Here is a 19,526-nt window from a genome sequence, read left to right on the forward strand (position 1 = left end):
AAAACCAAGCTTATAAACAGGATATCACTCTTAATCATATCCAACTATATTCATTTTTATTGCCTTCCTTCTATCGCCAAAGTAATGAGCTGTAAATAGGATATATTAATGGGCCAGAAATTCGGGTCCCCACGGGTGAGTACGCGCTGGATACCCACGCGTAGGCCCAACGAAAGTGCCGGTTTCGTGCATACACTGCGCATACGCGGGAAACCAGAACTTCCGTTCCCTTAAAGGAAGGGGTTCACAGGTCGAACGCGTGCACCGGAGAGGCAGCGCGTACACCTGGAACTTCCATTTTTTTTGCAGGTTTCTCCGGGAGGGTAAGTCTCCAGGAGCTACGCTTGTAAAAAGCAGTCACAAGGCCTGCTTTTAACAAGGTAAGTGGTGAATTAAGTTAAATTAAAACATTTTTTCCACCGGTTTATTATTTTTAAATACTTTAAAGAAAGGTAAGTTTATTTAGCCCCATTAGAAACTGTAATTAATTTTTTCAAAAATTTAAATTATTGTTTAAAATAGTTATTATATGTAATTTATAGTTATTTTTAAAATGTGATTAAAAAATGTATTTGAAGTTTTAGTGATGTTTTGGGGCTGAATTGTATTCATAGATTTGACAGCTCTTCCTGTCAAATCTATGAATACAGATTCCCTGCTACCATTGGCTCTTCATGGCCCATGTGATCCCAGGGGACGCTTCGAACTAATTGCGCCCCTGGGATACGCAAGCACTGCGCGCCGGCAGTTGGAGGAGGCCCAGGATCGGAATCCCACGCGGGCCCACAGCACAACGGCCGGCGTGCTAGGTAAGTGCAAGTTGGAGGCTTGCACCCGCGGGAAGTCTCCGACCCAAATTTCTGGGTCAATATTTTTTTTAATCCTTAGTCAAATCCCACAAACATGCAAGGGTAGTGTTGAACATCATTAAACAATGACCCAAGCTAAGATATCGGGGATAATTTTAACCTAACCCGGCCGGCAGAAACTGACGCGAGCGGACGGTTGCTCGCTTTTACTTTCCGTTGGACGTCATGGATAATAAAACTGGGCGGGGTGTAAAACGGACGGCCAATCCGAGCCCATCAGTTTTCCGCCAGGTGGTTAGGTTAAAATTACCGCCATCATCTAAGAAAGGGTTCTGAGGAAGGGCTCTTCAGCCAAAATTTCAACTGACTTGTGTTCTTTCGACAGATGCTGCCTAAGTGTCTCCAGCGGTTTCTGTTCTTGTTTCAGATTTCCAGCAGCCTGCAGTATTTTACTTTTTGAGACATCTACCTAGGTTGCATTTACACTGCAGGTTTAGCGTTGGTGAGGAGCGGTTTCCACTTCCTCCCAATCCTATTGTTTCTGCAAATCTGCACCTAAGTCCTGACCTCACTGTAAAGCAAAGTACTGAGACCTTAAAACTCTCGCACTGTTTTGCTTTGGTGTCGAGCTGAGCCCTCACTCCTGATTTATGCTTCACTTACACTTTAACTGTAGTGTCAATGCAAAGTAAGCCGCTTCACACTGACACTACAGTTGTGGTGTAATTGCACCTTAAGATATAAAGCAGAAACTGCCAAAAATCCAGAAACAATTTTTAGATTATTCTGCACTTGACAGACAGTATAAGTTAAACAGTGTGAACTAAATGCTGTCAGTCAGTCAGGAGTTCTGCAATAGAATCATCTTAAAGGGAATTAAACTCAATTGTGCCTATGTTTCATTTCCCTTTTGTTAATGTGTCTCATCTCTTCTCCTTTCATAGCCATCCCCGTCTCCACAATTTGCTTTATGTCCATTATTGTGTCAGGTCAATTCTTTCACTGATTTCATATCTTTCCTCCTTTGCGTCGTGTCTTTCCTTCCACCAACAGAAATGACCTGCTTTATATCCCAGCTTGATTCACTTTTATTTTACACAGGCCTTCTGAACAAAACGTTTCACAGCCCAAAAACGGTATTGTTCTTTTTTCAATTTATACCCCAGGAATCCTTGTGGTACCACGCACAGCAGTCAAACTCAACACTTCATTCTATTTCTGTATCTATCTGAAAACTGAGTGAAGCACCAAGTAAGGGATTGACATTTCACCAAGAGTGATATATCGGAGCATTATTGATATTGAGGATGCTGCAATGACCTTATGTATTTAAAGAGAAACTGTCTCCATGAAGGGATGTCTCAAACATTTATTTTTTATTTCTTTACTAACACAAGCAATGAGGGAAATTGGTTTAAAAGGTACCAACGCATCACTTGAACATGCCTTTATAATTTAAAAAATTGTGTTTTTTCTGGTTCCTCTCTCTCTGTCAATCAAATAAAAGGGTTTGCCAAGAGTTTTTTCATGAAGACAATGCCCTTTCAATTTTGTCTTCTTTCTAATGTATTTCAACTCTTCCTTTTCGGTACATTCCCAGTATGCACTATTCCCCAACAGGTAAGCGACCAAATCCCTGCCTCTGCTATTATTGGATCACCTCCAGCATGATCCCACCACCAAACACATCTTCCCCTCCCCTTTCAGCAATCTGAAGGGACTGTTGCCTCCGTGACACCCTGGTCCACTCCTCAATCACCCCCAACAACCCCTTCCCTTCCCACAGCACCTTCTCGTGCAAACGCAGCAGATGCAACATCAGCCCTTTTACCTCCTCCCTTCCCACTGTCCAGGGCCCCAAACACCCCTTCCAGGTGAAACAGCGATTTACTTGTGCTTCTTGCAATTTAGTATACTGTATTCGCTGCTCACAATGCGGTCTCTTCTACATTGGGTGACCGCTTTGTGGAACACCTCCGTTCAGTCCATAAGCGTGACCCCGAGCTTGCGGTCACCTGACACTTTGGGCCAGATTTTCAGTGTGCCGTGAGGCAGGCTTTTAGGCGTGCGGGGGGCAAAAATCCCGAATTCGGGGGTCCCGACACCATCCCGCCCACACGTAAGTTTCAGAGGAGGCGGGTACCCGCCCTGCACTGGGACATGCCGACCTGAGGCGGGAAGGGATTAGTGCCAATTAACTGCTTGTTAACAGATAGTTAGCAGGCAGTTTTTAGCCTAATCCCTATTTTGAGGGGTGTCGTGTGGGATTCTCGATGGCTCCAAACCACGCCAGGTTAGAGCAGGTGGGCCGTCGGGTTGAAGGACTTGGAGGGGTCGCGATGTCGGTGTTCAGGTGAGTGATGAGTGCATGAGTGCAAAGGTAAGTGTGTTTGGTTTGTCTGAAGTGTGTAAAGAAGTTTAAATTACCTGTACTTACCTTAACAGCCTTTCTTCCTCTAGTCGTCCGGAGTCCATCACTCAGCCGGCACTGAAAGCCGAATGGCTGCGAACTGTCAAAGGTGACAACCTTCAGCTTTCAGTGCCGGTGACAGTTCTAACTGAGTCTGTGTAGAAGGACTCAGGTTAGAAGTCAGGCTGTCAGTGTTTGACAGCTTCAAACAGCTGTGAAACACTGATATTTCATCTGTCAAAAACTCTTGACAGATGAAATTTCAGTCTGTGGCGTCACCTGTTGCCGGGTGGCCCTTAATTGGCCTGCTGAGCCCACTGGGCGAGCTCAACAAGGTCAATCAAGGGAAAATCGCGTCGATTGGCCAGACGTCGATGGAGGCGGGACTAAAGCCCGAAAGTTGTAGTCCCGCCTCCTTCCCGACTGCCGAATGAAAATCCAGCCCTTTAATTCTACGCTCCAATTCCACTCTGATCTCTCTGTCCTTGATCTCTTACACTGTTCCAATGAAGCTGAATGTAAGCTCAAGGAACAGCGCCTCATCTTTTGATTAGGCACTTTACAGCCTTTCGGACTCAACATTGAATTCAACAATTTCAGATCATCACCTCTGCCCCTATTTTTTCGGACGGCAGCTATTGATGATTCTGCTATTCCCACTTACACTTCTTCTAGACCCATCTTTTGTTTCTTTACTTGTCCCATTACCACCTCCTTTTGCCTTTTAATCTCTCCTGCCTTCCACCCTATCACAGAGCTTCCCTTTTGTTCTTTCCTCTCCTCCCCTCCCCCCTTTCCCTACCTCTGTACTTGCTTAAAACCTGTTATACCTCTAACTTTTTCCAGTTCTGACAAAAAGTTATCGACCTGAACCGTTAACTCTGTTTCGCTCTCCACAGATGCTGCCTGAACTGCTGAGTATTTCCAGCATTTTCTGGTTTTATTTCTGCTATTATTGTGTTGGCTGCTATGAAATGTTTGAGAGCATTCACCGATCCTTCCCTCCCTGGGATATGGATAGTGTACACCCTGACATGGCTAACATCAGGAAATTCCTTGGCTTAATCACAAGTGTCAACCAATCTCCAGCTACTTCATGTCACTCCAAATGTATTGTATCACTAAGCCATTCAACTTATACTATTATATACATTTTCTTAGTGTGTCTCGGCCCAGAATAGCAGTTTTCCACTTTTTTTGTCGTGATTTCAATCCAAAACGTTGTTTTTCCCTCCAATTTTAGTGTTATGCATACTAATTAATGCATGCATTTTTTTTTCAAAATACAAGCAAAAAATAAAAGATATTGCAAAATTCTGCAAAAAACTTTTCCACAGTATATCCTCAGCTGGAGGATATATTATATGGAAAAAATGTCTTAAATATGTGGCTTTAAATCTACAACCAAAATCTTCAGATTAACTATGAAGCTAAGAATGCAGAAACTGTGCAGCATATGTCACATGTGATTTGCTTACTGCAGTGGCTTTAGTTGGTTTTTGAGGGAATTGTTCCTAGAAAGGAATTTCTTCAGGACATGTGTCTAGTGCTTTGGAAGGTAAAGCATCCTGTTCCTACATCCATTTTGCATTTACAGCTCTATTCACTCCAGATGATAAATGATACACGTCCCATCAATTCAGAAAAGCACTGGAGCTAGATGATGTGTCTGGGTATTGGCAGAACATTGCCCAATTTCATCTTTCAGTCTCAAGACATTTTGCCGTGGTTGACCATTGCCATGGATGTTGCAATTTGTTTACTAGAGCTATGAAAATTGCTGAATGATTTTTTTAATCTTAAAATGTATGTAGAAAACCAGTTACATAATGTGAATATTATTTTCGCACTGTCATATCATTCTCTCTTAAGAGACTTGCACTTGTAAAGGTCAGTCAATTTATTCAGGCGTTGTGCATGCTGACTCAGAGGAGTCCAGAGTTGGACATTTTGGAGGAATAGCCTTGTAACTGTAATATTCCACAACTTGCTTTGGAACCTCTGCTAAGACACATTTGGCCAAAGCTGCTGGAGATGCCTGGAACACAGAAAAATACATTAATGGAGAAACTAACTTCTTTCTTGTTTCAATTTATTGTATTTTTGGATCTAGCAACTTACAAAAATTATCAAAGAGCAGTACAGTTAAAACAAAGGAAATTAATTCAAGCCTTAAAGAGTATCAACACAAAGTGTGTCTCAAACATTTACTTTTTGCTCATTCACAAACCACAATACCTGGCATTTATATAGCGCCTGAAACGTAATTAAACATCCAAAGGGCGTGTCACAGGAGCATTATCAAACAAAATTTGACACCGAGCCACATAAGGAGATATTCGGGCAGCTTGATCAAAGAGGTAGGTTTTAAGGAGCATCGTTTTTTTATTCGTTTATGGGATGTGAGTGTCGCTGGCCAAGGCCAGCATTTTTGCCCATCCCTAATTGCCCTTGAGAAGGTGATGGTGAGCCGCCTTCTTGAACCGCTGCAGTCCGTGTGGTGAAGGTACTCCCACAGTGCTATTAGGTAGGGAGTTCCAGGATTTTGACCCAGCGATGATGAAGGATCGGCGATAGGAGGAGAGACAGGCAGAGAGGTTTAGGGAGGGAATTCCAGAGCTTAAGGCCTCGGTAGCTGAAGGCACGGTCACTAATGGTGGGCCGATTAAAACCGGAGATGCGCAAGAATTGGAGGAGCGCTGAGATCTCAGGGGGTTGTAAGGCTGGAGGAGGTTACAGAGATAGGGAGGGGCGACGCCATGGAGGGATTTGAAAACAAGGATGAGAATTTTAAAATTGAGGCTTTGCCAGACTGGGAGCCAATGTAGGTCAGCAAGCATAGGGGTGATGGGTGAACAGGCCTGGGTGCAATTTAGGATATAGGTAGCAGAGTTTTGGATGAGCTCAAGTTTATAGAGGGTGCAAGGTGGGAGGCCGGCCAGGACAGCATTGGAATAGTCAAATCTAGATGTAACAAAGGCATGGATGAGGGTTTCAGCAGCAAACCAGCTGAGGCAGGGGCGGAGAATGGTGAGAATGGTGATGTTACGGAGGTGGAAGTAGGCGATCATGAGGTTGGAAGCTCCCCTCAGGGTCAAATAAAACGGCAAGGTTGTGAATGGCCTTGTTCAGCTCAGACAGTCGGCAGGGAGAGGGATGCAGTCAGTGGCAAAGAAAGAGTTTGTGGCGGGGAGCGAAGACAATGGCTTTGGTCTTCCCAATATTTAGTTGGAGGACATTGCTGCTCATCCAGTACTGGATGTCGGACAAGCAGCATGACAAATCAACTGCAATCGATCTGGGATCGGCAGGAGGGGGGGGGGGGGGTGCGGTTGCCCAACGGAGGAATGTGGCCGGCCTCAGCTTCATCGGTGGGGTGGGGAGGGGAGGCCTCGTGTTGGGGATCGGAGGCCTGGGGAGTTGTTCGGAGACCTCGTGGATGGGGTCTCCGATCGCGAGGGGTGGGTTAGGCAGGGATGCTGAGTCTAGGAGGTAGGTATTAAGCCACTTACCGCCTGGATGCAGCAGTCCCCACTTCCCTTTAACTGCCGAGTTTCACGAATTGTGCAAAACCTGTCCACAGGCAATTAAATTCAAAATGGAGGTGAAAAAAAAAGGCTTCCAGCCTCATTATAATATTTAAATTGACGTTCTGCCCCCTGGGAGCGGGTTGGTCGCCCGCCCCCCGTCCTGCCTCCATTAAAACCGGAAATGGGTGTGTTGGAGGTGGGATCAGGTCGGGAATCCCATTTTTAACAATTTAACTGCCCCCACGCTCCAAACTCACCTGTTTTTTTAGGGGAAAATTCCAGTCTTGGAGTGGGAGTGGACACTGAGTAGGGCCATTTTCTCATTAGAAATGGCAAAAATCAGGAAGCGAGTCCCCCTCGTACCTCTCATTCACCTTGGAATGCCTGGCTTTAAAGTGGCATTGGTAGAGGACTTTTTTTATATTTGTTCTTGGGATGTGGGCAAAACTGGCAAGGTGATATTTATTGCAAGGACATTAGTGAACCAATTGGGCTTTTACAATAATTGGTAGATTTCATGGTCATTTTCTGGTGTTAGCCCACACATTACAAGATTAATTGAATTCAATTTCACAACTTCCTAGGTGGATTTGGGATTCCAACCTTTGGGTTGCCAGTCCAGTGCCACACCAACTAGACTACTGTACACCCAGGTAGACCAAAGAGCCATGGAGGAAAAGCAGCACAAAAGGAGGAAGTTTTATCCGCAGTCATAAAACAAATATAGGTTTGTCTTATCCTCAGCCTATCCTGTTCACCATGCCATCCAAGTCCCCTTCATTATTCTCCAATACCCACTTCAAACCCATGTTCTTTTACTGAATCAGGAAGTCAGCCCACCTCCTTCTGACTGATTCATCTGAGTCACTACTTACTCTGCAAGGCTGTGGCCTATGTCATAGACTAACAACTGTGAATTAACAAGTTATTCCTAAGGTTTAAATGTCTTCTTTAGCTTACAATCATGATCTTTGATCTCCTATCATGATTTTGAATGAAATACCTCTCTACATCAATCTTATCAATTCCCTTTATTATTTTAAAGATTTGGATAATATGCGCACACAAACATTTTTCCAATGAAAATAGATTTAGCTTCCTAGATCAATGGCTGAAATCTAGAACCATCTTTATCGTCCCTTTCTGAATTATTTTCTGTGCCATCTTTGTTGAGTTAGGAATTTGATACTAATGTATTCATTGTTCTTATAACTTAGCAACAGTCATTTCTAGCCTACAATGTTAACATAAAGATGCATTGTGAAGGCTCATCTTCTCATGAAAACTTGGAAAATTGGGAAGTTATGTTATCAAATCCCTCCGTGGCCTCGCCCCTCCCTATCTCTGTAAACTCCTCCAGCCCTACAACCCTCCGAGATATCTACTCTCCTCCAATTCTGGCCTCTTGCACATCCCCGATTTTAATCGCTCCACCATTGATGGCCGTGCCTTCAGCTGCCGATGTCCTAAGCTCTGGAATCCCCTTCCTAAAGCTCTCTGCTTCTCTACCTCCCTTTCCTCCTTTAAGACACTCCTTAAAACCTACCTCTTTGACTAAGTCTGTCCTAATATCTCCTTATGTGGCTTGGTGTCAAATTTTGTTTGATAACCCTTCTGTGAAGCGCCTTGGGATGTTTTACTATGTTAAAGAACCTAAGAAATTAGAGCAGGAATAGGCCACTTGGCCCCTCGAGCCTGCTCCGCCATTCAATAAGATCATGGCTGATCTAGGGCTCAAAGCCACTTCCCAGCCCGCTCCCCATAACCCTTCATTCCCTTATCTTGCAAAAATGTGTCTATCTCCACTTTAAATGTATTTACTGGCCCAGCCTCCACAGCTCTCTGGGGCAGAGAATTCCACAAATTTACGACCCTCTGAGAGAAGAAGTTCCTCCTCATCTCAGTTCTAAAAGGGCGACCCTTTATTCTGAGACTGTGCCCCCGAGTTCTAGATTTCCCCATGAGGGGAACCGTCCTCTCTGGATCTACTCTGTTGAGCCCCCTCAGTATCTTATGTTTCGATAAGATCACCTCTCGTTCTTCTAAATTCCAATGAGTATAGGCCCAGCCTGCTCAACCTTTCTTCACAAGTCAAACCCCTCATCTCTGGAATTAACCTAGTGAATTGTCTCTGAACTGCCTCCAATGCAAGTATATCCTTCCTTAAATAAGGAGATCAAAACTGTGCGCAGTACTCAAAGTGCTATATAAATGCAAGTTGTTGTTGTAAATAAAAGACAGTTCTTTGATATTAACTTAATAATACCAAATACAAACTACAGAAAATGAATGGAAAATAAATTTCCATTAAGAACTGAACAAAACAGGGAACTGAATTCCTAAAAGGTGTTGAAGCATTCTCCCCCCATTTTTGATTCTGTGAGAACCTTTGTCATATTTTTCTTCAATTTAAAGCAAGTGTTTTTTTTTAATAATTCTGGCTTTAAAAGTGCCAATCTAACAGAAGGCAATCTTATGTACTGTAATAGGTAGCATAATTCAAAAATACTTTAGTCCTTACATTTTTAAATTCACGGAAGGGGACAAACTGAACAATGTCTCGTAACACAGGTTCCCCCTTTGGAGATCGTAAAACCCCATCATCACCGTCCAGTATCTGCATATCTGTAAAGTCCGCATTCCCAACACCAACAATGATGATGGACATTGGTAGGTATGATGCTCGGACTATTGCCTCCCTTGTATCTGCCATGTCAGTGACAACACCATCTGTTAGGATCAGCAGGATAAAGTATTGCTGCAAAGACAAAATTAAGGTTCAATCAAGACAGAAAGGTCCCTGTATAAAACCTTGAAGCAAATAAAATTTATTTACCATCATGTTACTTTTTTGGTTTTACGGCAACAGTGTCATAGTATGCATTATTACTGAACTGTCGCATCATTACTACTGTCTCAGAAATTACTGAAGGCGTCAACTTCTGATGGGGATTAGCAGCCATAACCTCAGTACTGCACTGAAGTGTCAGCCTAGATTAAATACTCAAGACTCTGGAGTGGGGCTGGAACCCACAACCATCTAGCTCAGAGGCAAGATTGCTCCCACTGAGTCAAGGCTGACACCTTGTGCATTAGCAGCCATTGGGTACCTCTCTTCAAGTGGCCATTCTTTCATGGTTGCTGATAACAAGGTGTCAGCCTTGACTCAGTGGGAGCAATCTTGCCTCTGAGCTAGATGGTTGTGGGTTCCAGCCCCACTCCAGAGTCTTGAGTATTTAATCTAGGCTGACACTTCAGTGCAGTACTGAAGTTATGCTGCATTATCTGAAGTGCTGTCTTTCAGATGAGATGTTAATCCAAGACCCTGTCCACCCTCTTAGTTGGATGCAAAAGATCCCAAGGCATTATTCAAAGAAGAACAGGTTAGTTGTCCTGGTGTCCTGACCAACATCTCTCAGTCAACGGCTAGAAAAATAGAACATCTGGTCATTTATTTGATTGCCGTTTGTGAAACCTTGCTCTGTGGCTGCCGCGTTTATTATATTAGATCAGCCATGATCTCATTAAATGGTGGAACAGGCTCAAGGGGCCGAATGGCCTACTCCTGCTCCTATCTTCTATGTATTACAACAGTGGCTGCACTTCAATAGCAATTCATTGGGAAATCTTGGGGTCATGTAAGGCGCTTTATAAATGCAAAGCTCTTTCTTTCTTTTCTTTGTCTGTGAGCTGAGACATTGAGCACCAGTAGGCTCATGGGGGCTTCACAGCTGAGCTCAGTTCTTTGCTCACCTAATGAACCAGCAAACCAGCAAACCGCTGGAATCCTAGCTGTTTTTTTTGTTGCTGCCCAGGGATGAGGAAGTTAATTCACACTATCCCAGCTTAGATCAGCAATGTAGCACAGGCCAGGAATCAAACCTGGGGCCTTCCTGATCGATATGGTTCCTCAGCACACGACATGGTGCATTAACCCACTGATCCAGTTGAACAGTCTGAAATAACATATTGGTCTGCACTTGTGTCCCAGCGGAACTACACAGTAGGAGAAGGGACTAAAAGATCAACTGGCATGTGTACAGATTTCAAATTGCTAGCTACATCCCTTATGTGTTTCTGTGATTTATGTTTTTTTTGTAAGATTATACATACAGATGCTTCTTTTGTCTTCTCCTCCTCAGCAGCCACCTTAGCCACTTTGCCTATAATAGGGGACACATTCGTTGGGCCATAGAGTTGAATTTTGGGTAGACAGTTCTGATATGACTCAACGACTCCCTGTATTCCTTAAACAAAGACAGAGTTCAGTTAGAAGTTGCTCTCATCTATATATTCTGTGATATAAAATAATGTTCAGAAAGCATGAACATAATATACAAAGCCAGAGATTTATTCTGTCCATTGCTGCACAGCCAGTTCTCCAGAGGTAAAAGCTAGTACATCACACATATTGAAACAGATTATATATTATTTGTGCTAATGCTGAACCTATTTTGTGACTATTCTGGACAGATGGCATTCATTGGCTGCTGAAATAAATTGCATTGTTAGTACATTGCGGTATGATTTGGGAAATCATTGTACTTCTTTGAGGAAATAACAGACTTTGTGACAAAGGGGCTCAGCGGATAATATAGATTTAGGTTTTAGCAAAGCTTTTGTCCTAGTCTCACACAGGAGATTGAGCCAAAGGCATGGATGAGGGTGTCAGCATTAGATGGGCTGAGGTATGGATGGAGGTGGGAAATAATTAGAAGTAGGCAGACATTGTGATAAAGAAAATAAGGGTGCGGAAGCTCAGCTCAGAGTCGAACAAAATACTGAGTTGGCGATTAGTCTGCCTCAGCCTAAGATAGTGGCATGGGAGGGGGATGAAATCGGTGGGAGGGGGATGGAATTTGTGGTGGGGCTCAAGAAAATAGCATTGGTGTTCCCAATGTTTAGCTGGAGAAAATTGCAACTTATCTAAGCCTGGATGTTGGACAAGCAGCCTGACAGCACAGACGCAGTGGAGGGGTCAGGAGCGCTGAGGGACATCGTGCTCCCACTGCCACTGGATGCCAAAGAATTGACTTTCTGAACACGGCGCTGTAAAAATAGCTGACGTGTCCAATGTGATGAAATATATGCCTTCATCAGCCCCTGTGTTTTACCTGCTTTGTATTGTGTGTACCGCCCCCTTTTTCCTATTGTGTGTATTGGCTACGCCCCTGTCTTTTGTCATATAAAGGTCTCAAGAGCTGTATGAGTCATTCTATCAGACGAACCCGATGTGGAAAGACCTGCAATGTTCTTAGTGATTAAAAGCCTTCAGTTGAATCCTTTAAACTCCTTGGCCTAGAATTTCGCTATCGCCGCGCCAGGTCTTTAGCGCCCGAAATTTAGCGCTCGCCCGGATTCCCGTAGCGCCCGCCTGAAATTCAGTTGCAGCGCCCCAAGACGGAGGCGGGCGCTATTGCAGGGTTTGGCCGCCTCGCTTGGGGCGCTGAAAGTCAATTTCAGGCGTCCAGCTGCCGCTGCGCCACCCGATGCAGTGCGGCAGGCTGGGGTACTGCAGGCCTCCTCCTTCTCTTAAGGAGGAGCTGCCTGCAGCCGTGAGATCGCCACTGGATTCCCCCGGCAAATGAGCCCGGCACCACGGAGAAGTGCCGGGCTCGCGGGGGTCAGAGACCAATGCCGCGGGGGGGTGGTGTGGGAGTCCGGGGAGGAAGGAGCGGCCAAGCGGCCGCCGGGAAAGCGGCCGGCCGCACCTCCACCTTTACGCCCCGGCCTCTCGGAGCTGCAAGGCCCCGTTTTACAAACGCTCCTTGCGCCCGCTACGGGTGAGGCGGCGGCAAGTGAATTTGGGCGTTGGGCCGGCATCGCGTTGGAACCGGGGCGCTGCGCACACCGATGACGTCATCGGTGCCGGCGCAGCGCTACCGGCTAACGCCACCATTTGCGCTACACTGAATTCCAGGCTACCAACAGCGCCGGCGCTAAAGACCTCTTTAGGCGCTAAGTGGGCGCTAACACCACTGAATTTCTAGGCCCTTGTCTTTGAGTTATTGATGACACATCAATTTTAATCACTAAAACACCAAGATGGATCGACTCCTGAAACCAGAGCGCTTGGATCTGGACCCCCGTGCCTCAGACGCAGCCACACAGTTCGGACACTGGTTCCAATGCTTCGAATTTTTCATCGCAAACTCATCCACCGCCATAGCAGCCGCAACCGCCACCGGAGACGTGAAACTGGGAATCCTGCGAAACTGGGTGAGCCATCGGGTCTCCCCTCTCATCCAAGATGCCACCAGCTACGGGGATGCCTGCACCATTCTGAAGGCCCACTACGTGCGGCCAATAAACGAGGTGTACGCCAGGCATCTTCTGACTACTCGCACGCAGCGGCATGGTGAGTCACTAGAGGACTTCATGCTAAGCCTAAAAGTACTGGGCAGAGACTGTAACTGTAAGGCCATGGCTGCCATCGTGTACACGGAGGAGCTGATCCGAGACTCCTTTATTGCGGGCCTCAGTTCAAATTACATTCGGCAGAAACTGTTTGAAAAGGAGGGACTGGACTTAAAACAGGCTATGGGCATAGCGCGATCGCTGGATATGGCCCAGAGGAACTCTGAATCCTGTTCCTCAGGCCACGCGGCCCACTCCGCCTCGTGCGTGCCGTGGGGGCCGCCATCTTGGAAGCCATCTTCACCTCCCAGGTCTCAGGCCAGCCCAGCACCATCGGAGCCCCAGCCTCCACCCAGAAGCCCCACTACTGCCGCGATGCATCGGGGCCCGAAATGCTACTTCTGCGGCCAGGACAAACACTCCAGGCATCTGTGCCCAGCGGAGGGCACCACCTGTTTTAAATGCGGGAAGAAAGGACATTTCAGCAAAGTCTGCAGAGGGAACCCCGCCTCCAACTCCACCACCGCCGCGTGCGCGCCGTGGGGGTGGCCATCTTGGACGCCATCTTGTCCACCCTCATGGAGTCCACCATCTTGCCCTGACTACACGGACCTCCAGGACCCACTGGTGGCCTCGATCACAGTGGATCAATCCAGGCCGCATCCGTTGTCTAAATCGATGATGGACATAGAGGTAAACGGGAACAAGGTTAAATGCTTGATTGACTGCAGGAGCACCGAAAGCTTTATTCATCCTAGCCTGGTAAAACGACTTTCACTAACGATAGTCCCCACGCAGGGTAAAATCGCCATGGCTGATAAGACTCATACCTCAAAAATTACAGGTTTCTGCGCGGTTATGTTGTCGGTAAAAGGCACTGATTACAGAGATTTTAAACTATTGATAATGCCAGATCTCTGTGTGAGCGTGATCTTGGGTCTGGACTTCCAGTGCCACCACCAAAGTATCACGCTTACCTACGGTGGGTCCCAGGCGCCCCTCACAGTGTGCGGTCTGGCTACCCTGAAGGTCAAACCGCCCTCTCTGTTCGCCAACCTCGCACCCAACTATCGACCCATAGCGACCAAGAGTAGGCGGTACAGCTGGGAGGATAGACGGTTCATTGCGTCGGAAGTAGAAAGACTCAAGCGGGAGGGTATCATCGAATGCAGTACCAGCCCGTGGCGCGCCCAGGTAGTAGTAGTTAAGGGTAGCGAAAAGAAGCGGATGGTGATAGATTATAGCCAGACGGTTAATCTATACACCCAGCTAGACGCCTACCCTCTGCCCCGCATAGCGGATATGGTTAACCAAATTGCGCAATACCGGGTGTTTTCCACCATCGACCTAAAATCGGCATACCACCAGCTCCCCATTAGGCCGGAGGACCGTCCATACACCGCCTTCGAGGCGAACGGATGCCTCTACCACTTCCTCAGAGTCCCCTTTGGGGTAACGAATGGGGTCTCGGTCTTCCAGCGGGAGATGGACCGCATGGTCAATGAGAACCAGTTAACAGCCACCTACCCATACCTAGACAACGTCACCATCTGCGGCCACGACCAGCAAGACCACGACTCGAACCTCGCGAGATTTCTGAAAACCGCCCTCAGACTCAATCTCACCTACAACGAGGATAAGTGTGTCTTTAGCACCACGCGCCTCTGTATCCTGGGCTGCGTGGTGGAAAACGGAGAAATCGGTCCGGACCCCGGCCGATTGCGCCCCCTACAGGAGCTACCCCTACCAAACACTCCCAAGGCCCTGAAAAGGTGCCTGGGGTTCTTCTCCTATTACGCCCAATGGGTCCCCAATTATTCTGACAAGGCCCGTCCCCTCCTGAAATCAACGTCCTTCCCGCTCACGGCCGAGGCCCACGCCGCCTTCAACAGCATTAAACACGACATTGAGAAGGCCGCGCTGCAGGCAGTGGACGAAAACATCCCTTTTCAGGTCGAAAGCGATGCGTCCGACTTCGCTTTAGCAGCCACCCTCAACCAGGATGGGCGGCCCGTAGCCTTTTTCTCAAGAACCCTCCAAGGGCCCGAGATCAGGCAATCCTCGGTAGAGAAGGAGGCCCAGGCCATAGTGGAGGCAGTGCGGCACTGGAGGCACTACCTAGCCGGCAAACGCTTCACCCTGCTTACCGACCAGCGGTCGGTAGCCTTCATGTTTAACAACAAACAGAGGGGGAAGATCAAGAACGACAAAATTCTCAGGTGGCGGATCGAACTCTCCACGTTTGAGTACGACATAATATATAGGCCAGGGGCCCTCAACGAATCCCCCGACGCCCTATCACGAGGGATGTGTGCCAGCATCCAGGGGGACAGGCTACAGGGCCTCCACAATGGCCTCTGCCACCCGGGGGTCACCCGGCTATTTCACTTTATAAAATCCCGTAACCTCCCTTATTCCATCGAGGAGGTCCGGTCGATGACCAGGGACTGCCGCACCTGTGCGGAATGCAAGCCCCGTTTTCTCAGGCCCGACCGAGCCCACCTGATCAAAGCTACACGGCCATTCGAGCGCCTGAGCTTAGATTTCAAGGGACTACTCCCCTCCACCGACCGCAATGTGTACTTTCTCAACATTGTGGACGAGTACTCCCGCTTCCCATTCGCCTACCCCTGCCCAGACATGACCAGTGCCACGGTCATCAAGTGCCTCGGCAACCTGTTTTGCACGTTCGGCATGCCTAACTACATCCACACTGACAGGGGGGCGTCGTTCATGAGCGACGAACTGCTGTCAAAGGGGATAGCCACGAGTCGGACCACTAGTTATAACCCCCGGGGTAATGGGCAAGTGGAGAGGGAGAACGCGACAGTGTGGAATGCGGTCACCTTAGCACTAAGGTCTAAAGGCCTCCCCACCTCCCGCTGGCAAGAGGTCCTCCCAGACGTACTCCACTCGATAAGGTCGCTACTGTGTACTGCTACTAACGCCACTCCTCACGAGAAGATGTTTGTTTTTCCCCGCAAATCAACCTCAGGAGTGTCCCTACCTTCGTGGCTCTCCACCCCAGGGACAGTCCTATTACGGAAGCATGTGAGGGGCCACAAAACGGATCCCCTCATGAAGGCAGTACATCTACTCCACGCAAACCCACAGTACGCGTACGTCAAGCACGCCGACGGGCGTGAGGACACCGTGTCCATAAAGGACCTCGCCTCGGCAGGAAGCGACGACGGCCCATCACCACCACCCCCAGAAGAACCTCCACCATCCCCAGGCTCACCACCCCCAGAAGTACCTGCAACACCCCCAATACATGGGTATGCCCAGGAGGGCACCACGGACTCCCGGTCGGAACCCGAGGTACTGTTGCGACGTTCAGGAAGGACTATCACACCCCCGGACAGACTAAATCTGTAGAAGGGGTGAATGTGATGAAATATATGCCTTCATCAGCCCCTGTGTTTTACCTGCTTTGTATTGTGTGTACCGCCCCCTTTTTCCTATTGTGTGTATTGGCTACGCCCCTGTCTTTTGTCATATAAATGTCTCAAGAGCTGTATGAGTCATTCTATCAGACGAACCCGATGTGGAAAGACCTGCAATGTTCTTAGTGATTAAAAGCCTTCAGTTGAATCCTTTAAACTCCTTGTCTTTGAGTTATTGATGGCACATTACTTTTGTCCTAGTCTCACACAGGAGATTGAGCCAAAGGCATGGATGAGGGTGTCAGCATTAGATGGACTGAGGTATGGATGGAGGTGGGAAATAATGAGAAGTAGGCAGACATTGTGATAAAGAAAATAAGGGTGCGGAAGCTCAGCTCAGAGTCGAATAGAATACTGAGTTGGCGATTAGTCTGCCTCAGCCTAAGATAGTGGTACGGGAGGGGGATGAAATCGGTGGGAGGGGGATGGAATTTGTGGTGGGGCTCAAGAAAATAGCATTGGTGTTCCCAATGTTTAGCTGGAGAAAATTGCAACTTATCTAAGCCTGGATGTTGGACAAGCAGCCTGACAGCACAGACGCAGTGGGGGGGTCAGGAGCGCTGAGGGACATCGTGCTCCCACTGCCACTGGATGCCAAAGAATTGACTTTCTGAACATGGCGCTGTAAAAATAGCTGACGTGTCCCTACCGGGAGTAAACATTCCATTGTACTTGTACTGGTTACATATGGCAAATAAAAAATTGAATTGAATTGAGGAAATGTGGTGGAGGTGGTAGAGTCGGGTGTCAATGGTGTGCGTGTAAATAATATCTACCCAATTTTGATAAGAAACCATGAATATTCACGTATCTGGGGAATCTGCAAGAGTTACCTGCATGAGGGGTCAATTGTGCTAGGAAACTAATAAAATGTTAAAACTCTACCAAGGCAGGAATGCCGTTTTGTATTCTTTTTTACAAGGAATCTATGAAACAAGAAGATACGTGTAAACTGATTGTCATTTCTTTATTGGGTTCAGCTACCTTTAAACTCAGATTTTTAGGTCAATTACTCATTCTAATTCAGTGACTTTTTGTTTGACAACTAATATAGTTAGCACTGAGCACCTGGGGAAATAAATGTTCAACAGCAGGCGCGAGGCTGCGTAGCTTCTGACAAACTTTGCTGTGTAACATTGGAGATGGCTGTTACAGGTCACTTGGCCAACATAGGCCATTTCCACTTCAGGCTGTGATTATACTGTGCTATCAGTCAGAGACCAGTAATGACAGAATTAATCTGCACCCGGCAATATCCAATTTATTTTGCCTGGCTGGATCCTCCTCTCCTGGCCAGGAAGAACATGGACAAGAGTATCTGTTTTAAAAACATTTTTTTTTAAATCGCTGCTTTAGATTATGAGGTTCATAGATCTGTGAACATTTTTTTTTAAACTCAGCTTGACACTGCACACTGGAGTTATACTTCAGTGTAAAGCAAAATGGTGTGAGAGGGCCTCCTTAGGAGGACTTACACTGCAGGGCTTCAAAGTCAGATTGGGATCTGACTCCATAATCATATTGCCACTTTCGCATTGCTGTGAAGCGTATACTACTTCACAGTGACACAAAAGTGACAGCAAATCTGCTCCCCCAATTGAGTGAAACTGGTTTCTGCTTACCTTCACATTCATCGTCTTCAGAATTGAAATTAATGGCAAAATCATGTGAAACCTGTAAAAGAAAATAATCCACTGAAATGAACCTAAAATATGAATGACATATTATTCTGTTCATAAGGAGGCCATATTCTATTTTCTTGGCTGATCTAAGCTGTACTTTACATTACCCATTTCATTCTCTACTGGAAAAGAGACCGTGAGGATGACACACACGGCGTTTGCTATTGTACCCATTAATGTCTCATGTGTGAAGTATTCCTTTTATATTCTATTCACAGCATTGAAAATCACATTTACTGGCAGCATAAGCAGGCAGCATCTGGCTAATACTGAATTTAATTTTGATCCAATTCCGAAGCACATCTATCAATGGTTCATGCCAGTGGTCTGTTATTGTTTATAAAACCACAACAAATATTGCCTTTTAATATTGTCCTGACAGCAAAATAATTTGAAGGAAGAAAACAAATCGATGCCACTTATATTGTACAGTCCTAGCGTTTCTGTAAATAAGCTATCGTTCTTCCATCCGATCCCTCATCAAAAAAATTAGCTGGAATTGCAAAAAATTCAGGTCCAGCACATTCCAGAAAATGTATCACCTTTCAGTTATCAATTTTATGTCATTATACACTTTTTAATTTTCCTTCTGTAAATTTTGTGCTAGAGAACTGAACATTTCTCCATTTTCTTGCACCTTGTATCACCATCAAATATTCCCAAATGAAAAGCAGAGTAAAGGTCTGACGGCTCTAGCCCAACGAGCCTCAGTCAGAAGGCTGTATTTTATAGGAAAAAAATAGTTGTCCAATCAGAAAATTAAGATTTCCCTTTAAAGCGCTGTTTTTAAAACAATTATGGACAATAAGGCTGACCATTCACAAAGCATACCATTACTTCTCGTTTATAAGCCCAGCTGTACCTATCCAGCACTGTAGAAGACGGAGATAATAGTGAACTGAATTCTGGGAGTTGGCGTCTATCAGAGACATATATTGACACTGTGGTACTCCACCAGGCTGACATATCTGGTGCATTCTGGGAGTTTGCTGCTTGGTTGAATATCTTCACTCCAAGACGACCCGAGTTCACAGTAAATCCTGGACAAAGCAACAGAACCCAAGTCCCAGGCTTCAGAGACACACCTGTGCAGGAGTAACTTCTTAGCGCCCTTTCTAACATTCATTGATTGATTGATTTTATGAAAGCATATCTGGCCTAATATGTGGCCCTTCTGCTATAGTCCCGCCAGAGTTACAGCTGGAATGTTTTGGAAGGGCTGTGGATTTTCAGCCGCTTTATTTTTTCTAATTAATGTGCCACCCCCACATTTAATGCAATGATCGCTATAT

General features: G+C 46.3%; 1 protein-coding gene across 1 annotated transcript in view; it reads right to left on the reverse strand.

The window, feature by feature from the left end:
• Positions 1–3,608: 3,608 nt before the first annotated feature.
• cpne7 (copine VII) overlaps positions 3,609–19,526 on the reverse strand; it is a 202,783-nt gene continuing 186,865 nt past the window's right edge. Inside the window, exons 13-16 of the mRNA XM_085991647.1 lie at positions 18,175–18,226; positions 10,863–10,996; positions 9,271–9,507; positions 3,609–5,257 (exon numbers count right to left, since the gene is read on the reverse strand). Coding sequence (XP_085847773.1) covers positions 5,120–5,257; positions 9,271–9,507; positions 10,863–10,996; positions 18,175–18,226 — 561 coding nt within the window. The 3' untranslated portion in view covers positions 3,609–5,119. The remainder of the gene's footprint in view (positions 5,258–9,270; positions 9,508–10,862; positions 10,997–18,174; positions 18,227–19,526) is intronic.

This window comes from Somniosus microcephalus, chromosome 6 (genome assembly GCF_052327205.1).
Source record: "Somniosus microcephalus isolate GS21.2 chromosome 6, FLI_Smic_1.0, whole genome shotgun sequence".
NCBI lineage: Eukaryota > Metazoa > Chordata > Chondrichthyes > Squaliformes > Somniosidae > Somniosus > Somniosus microcephalus.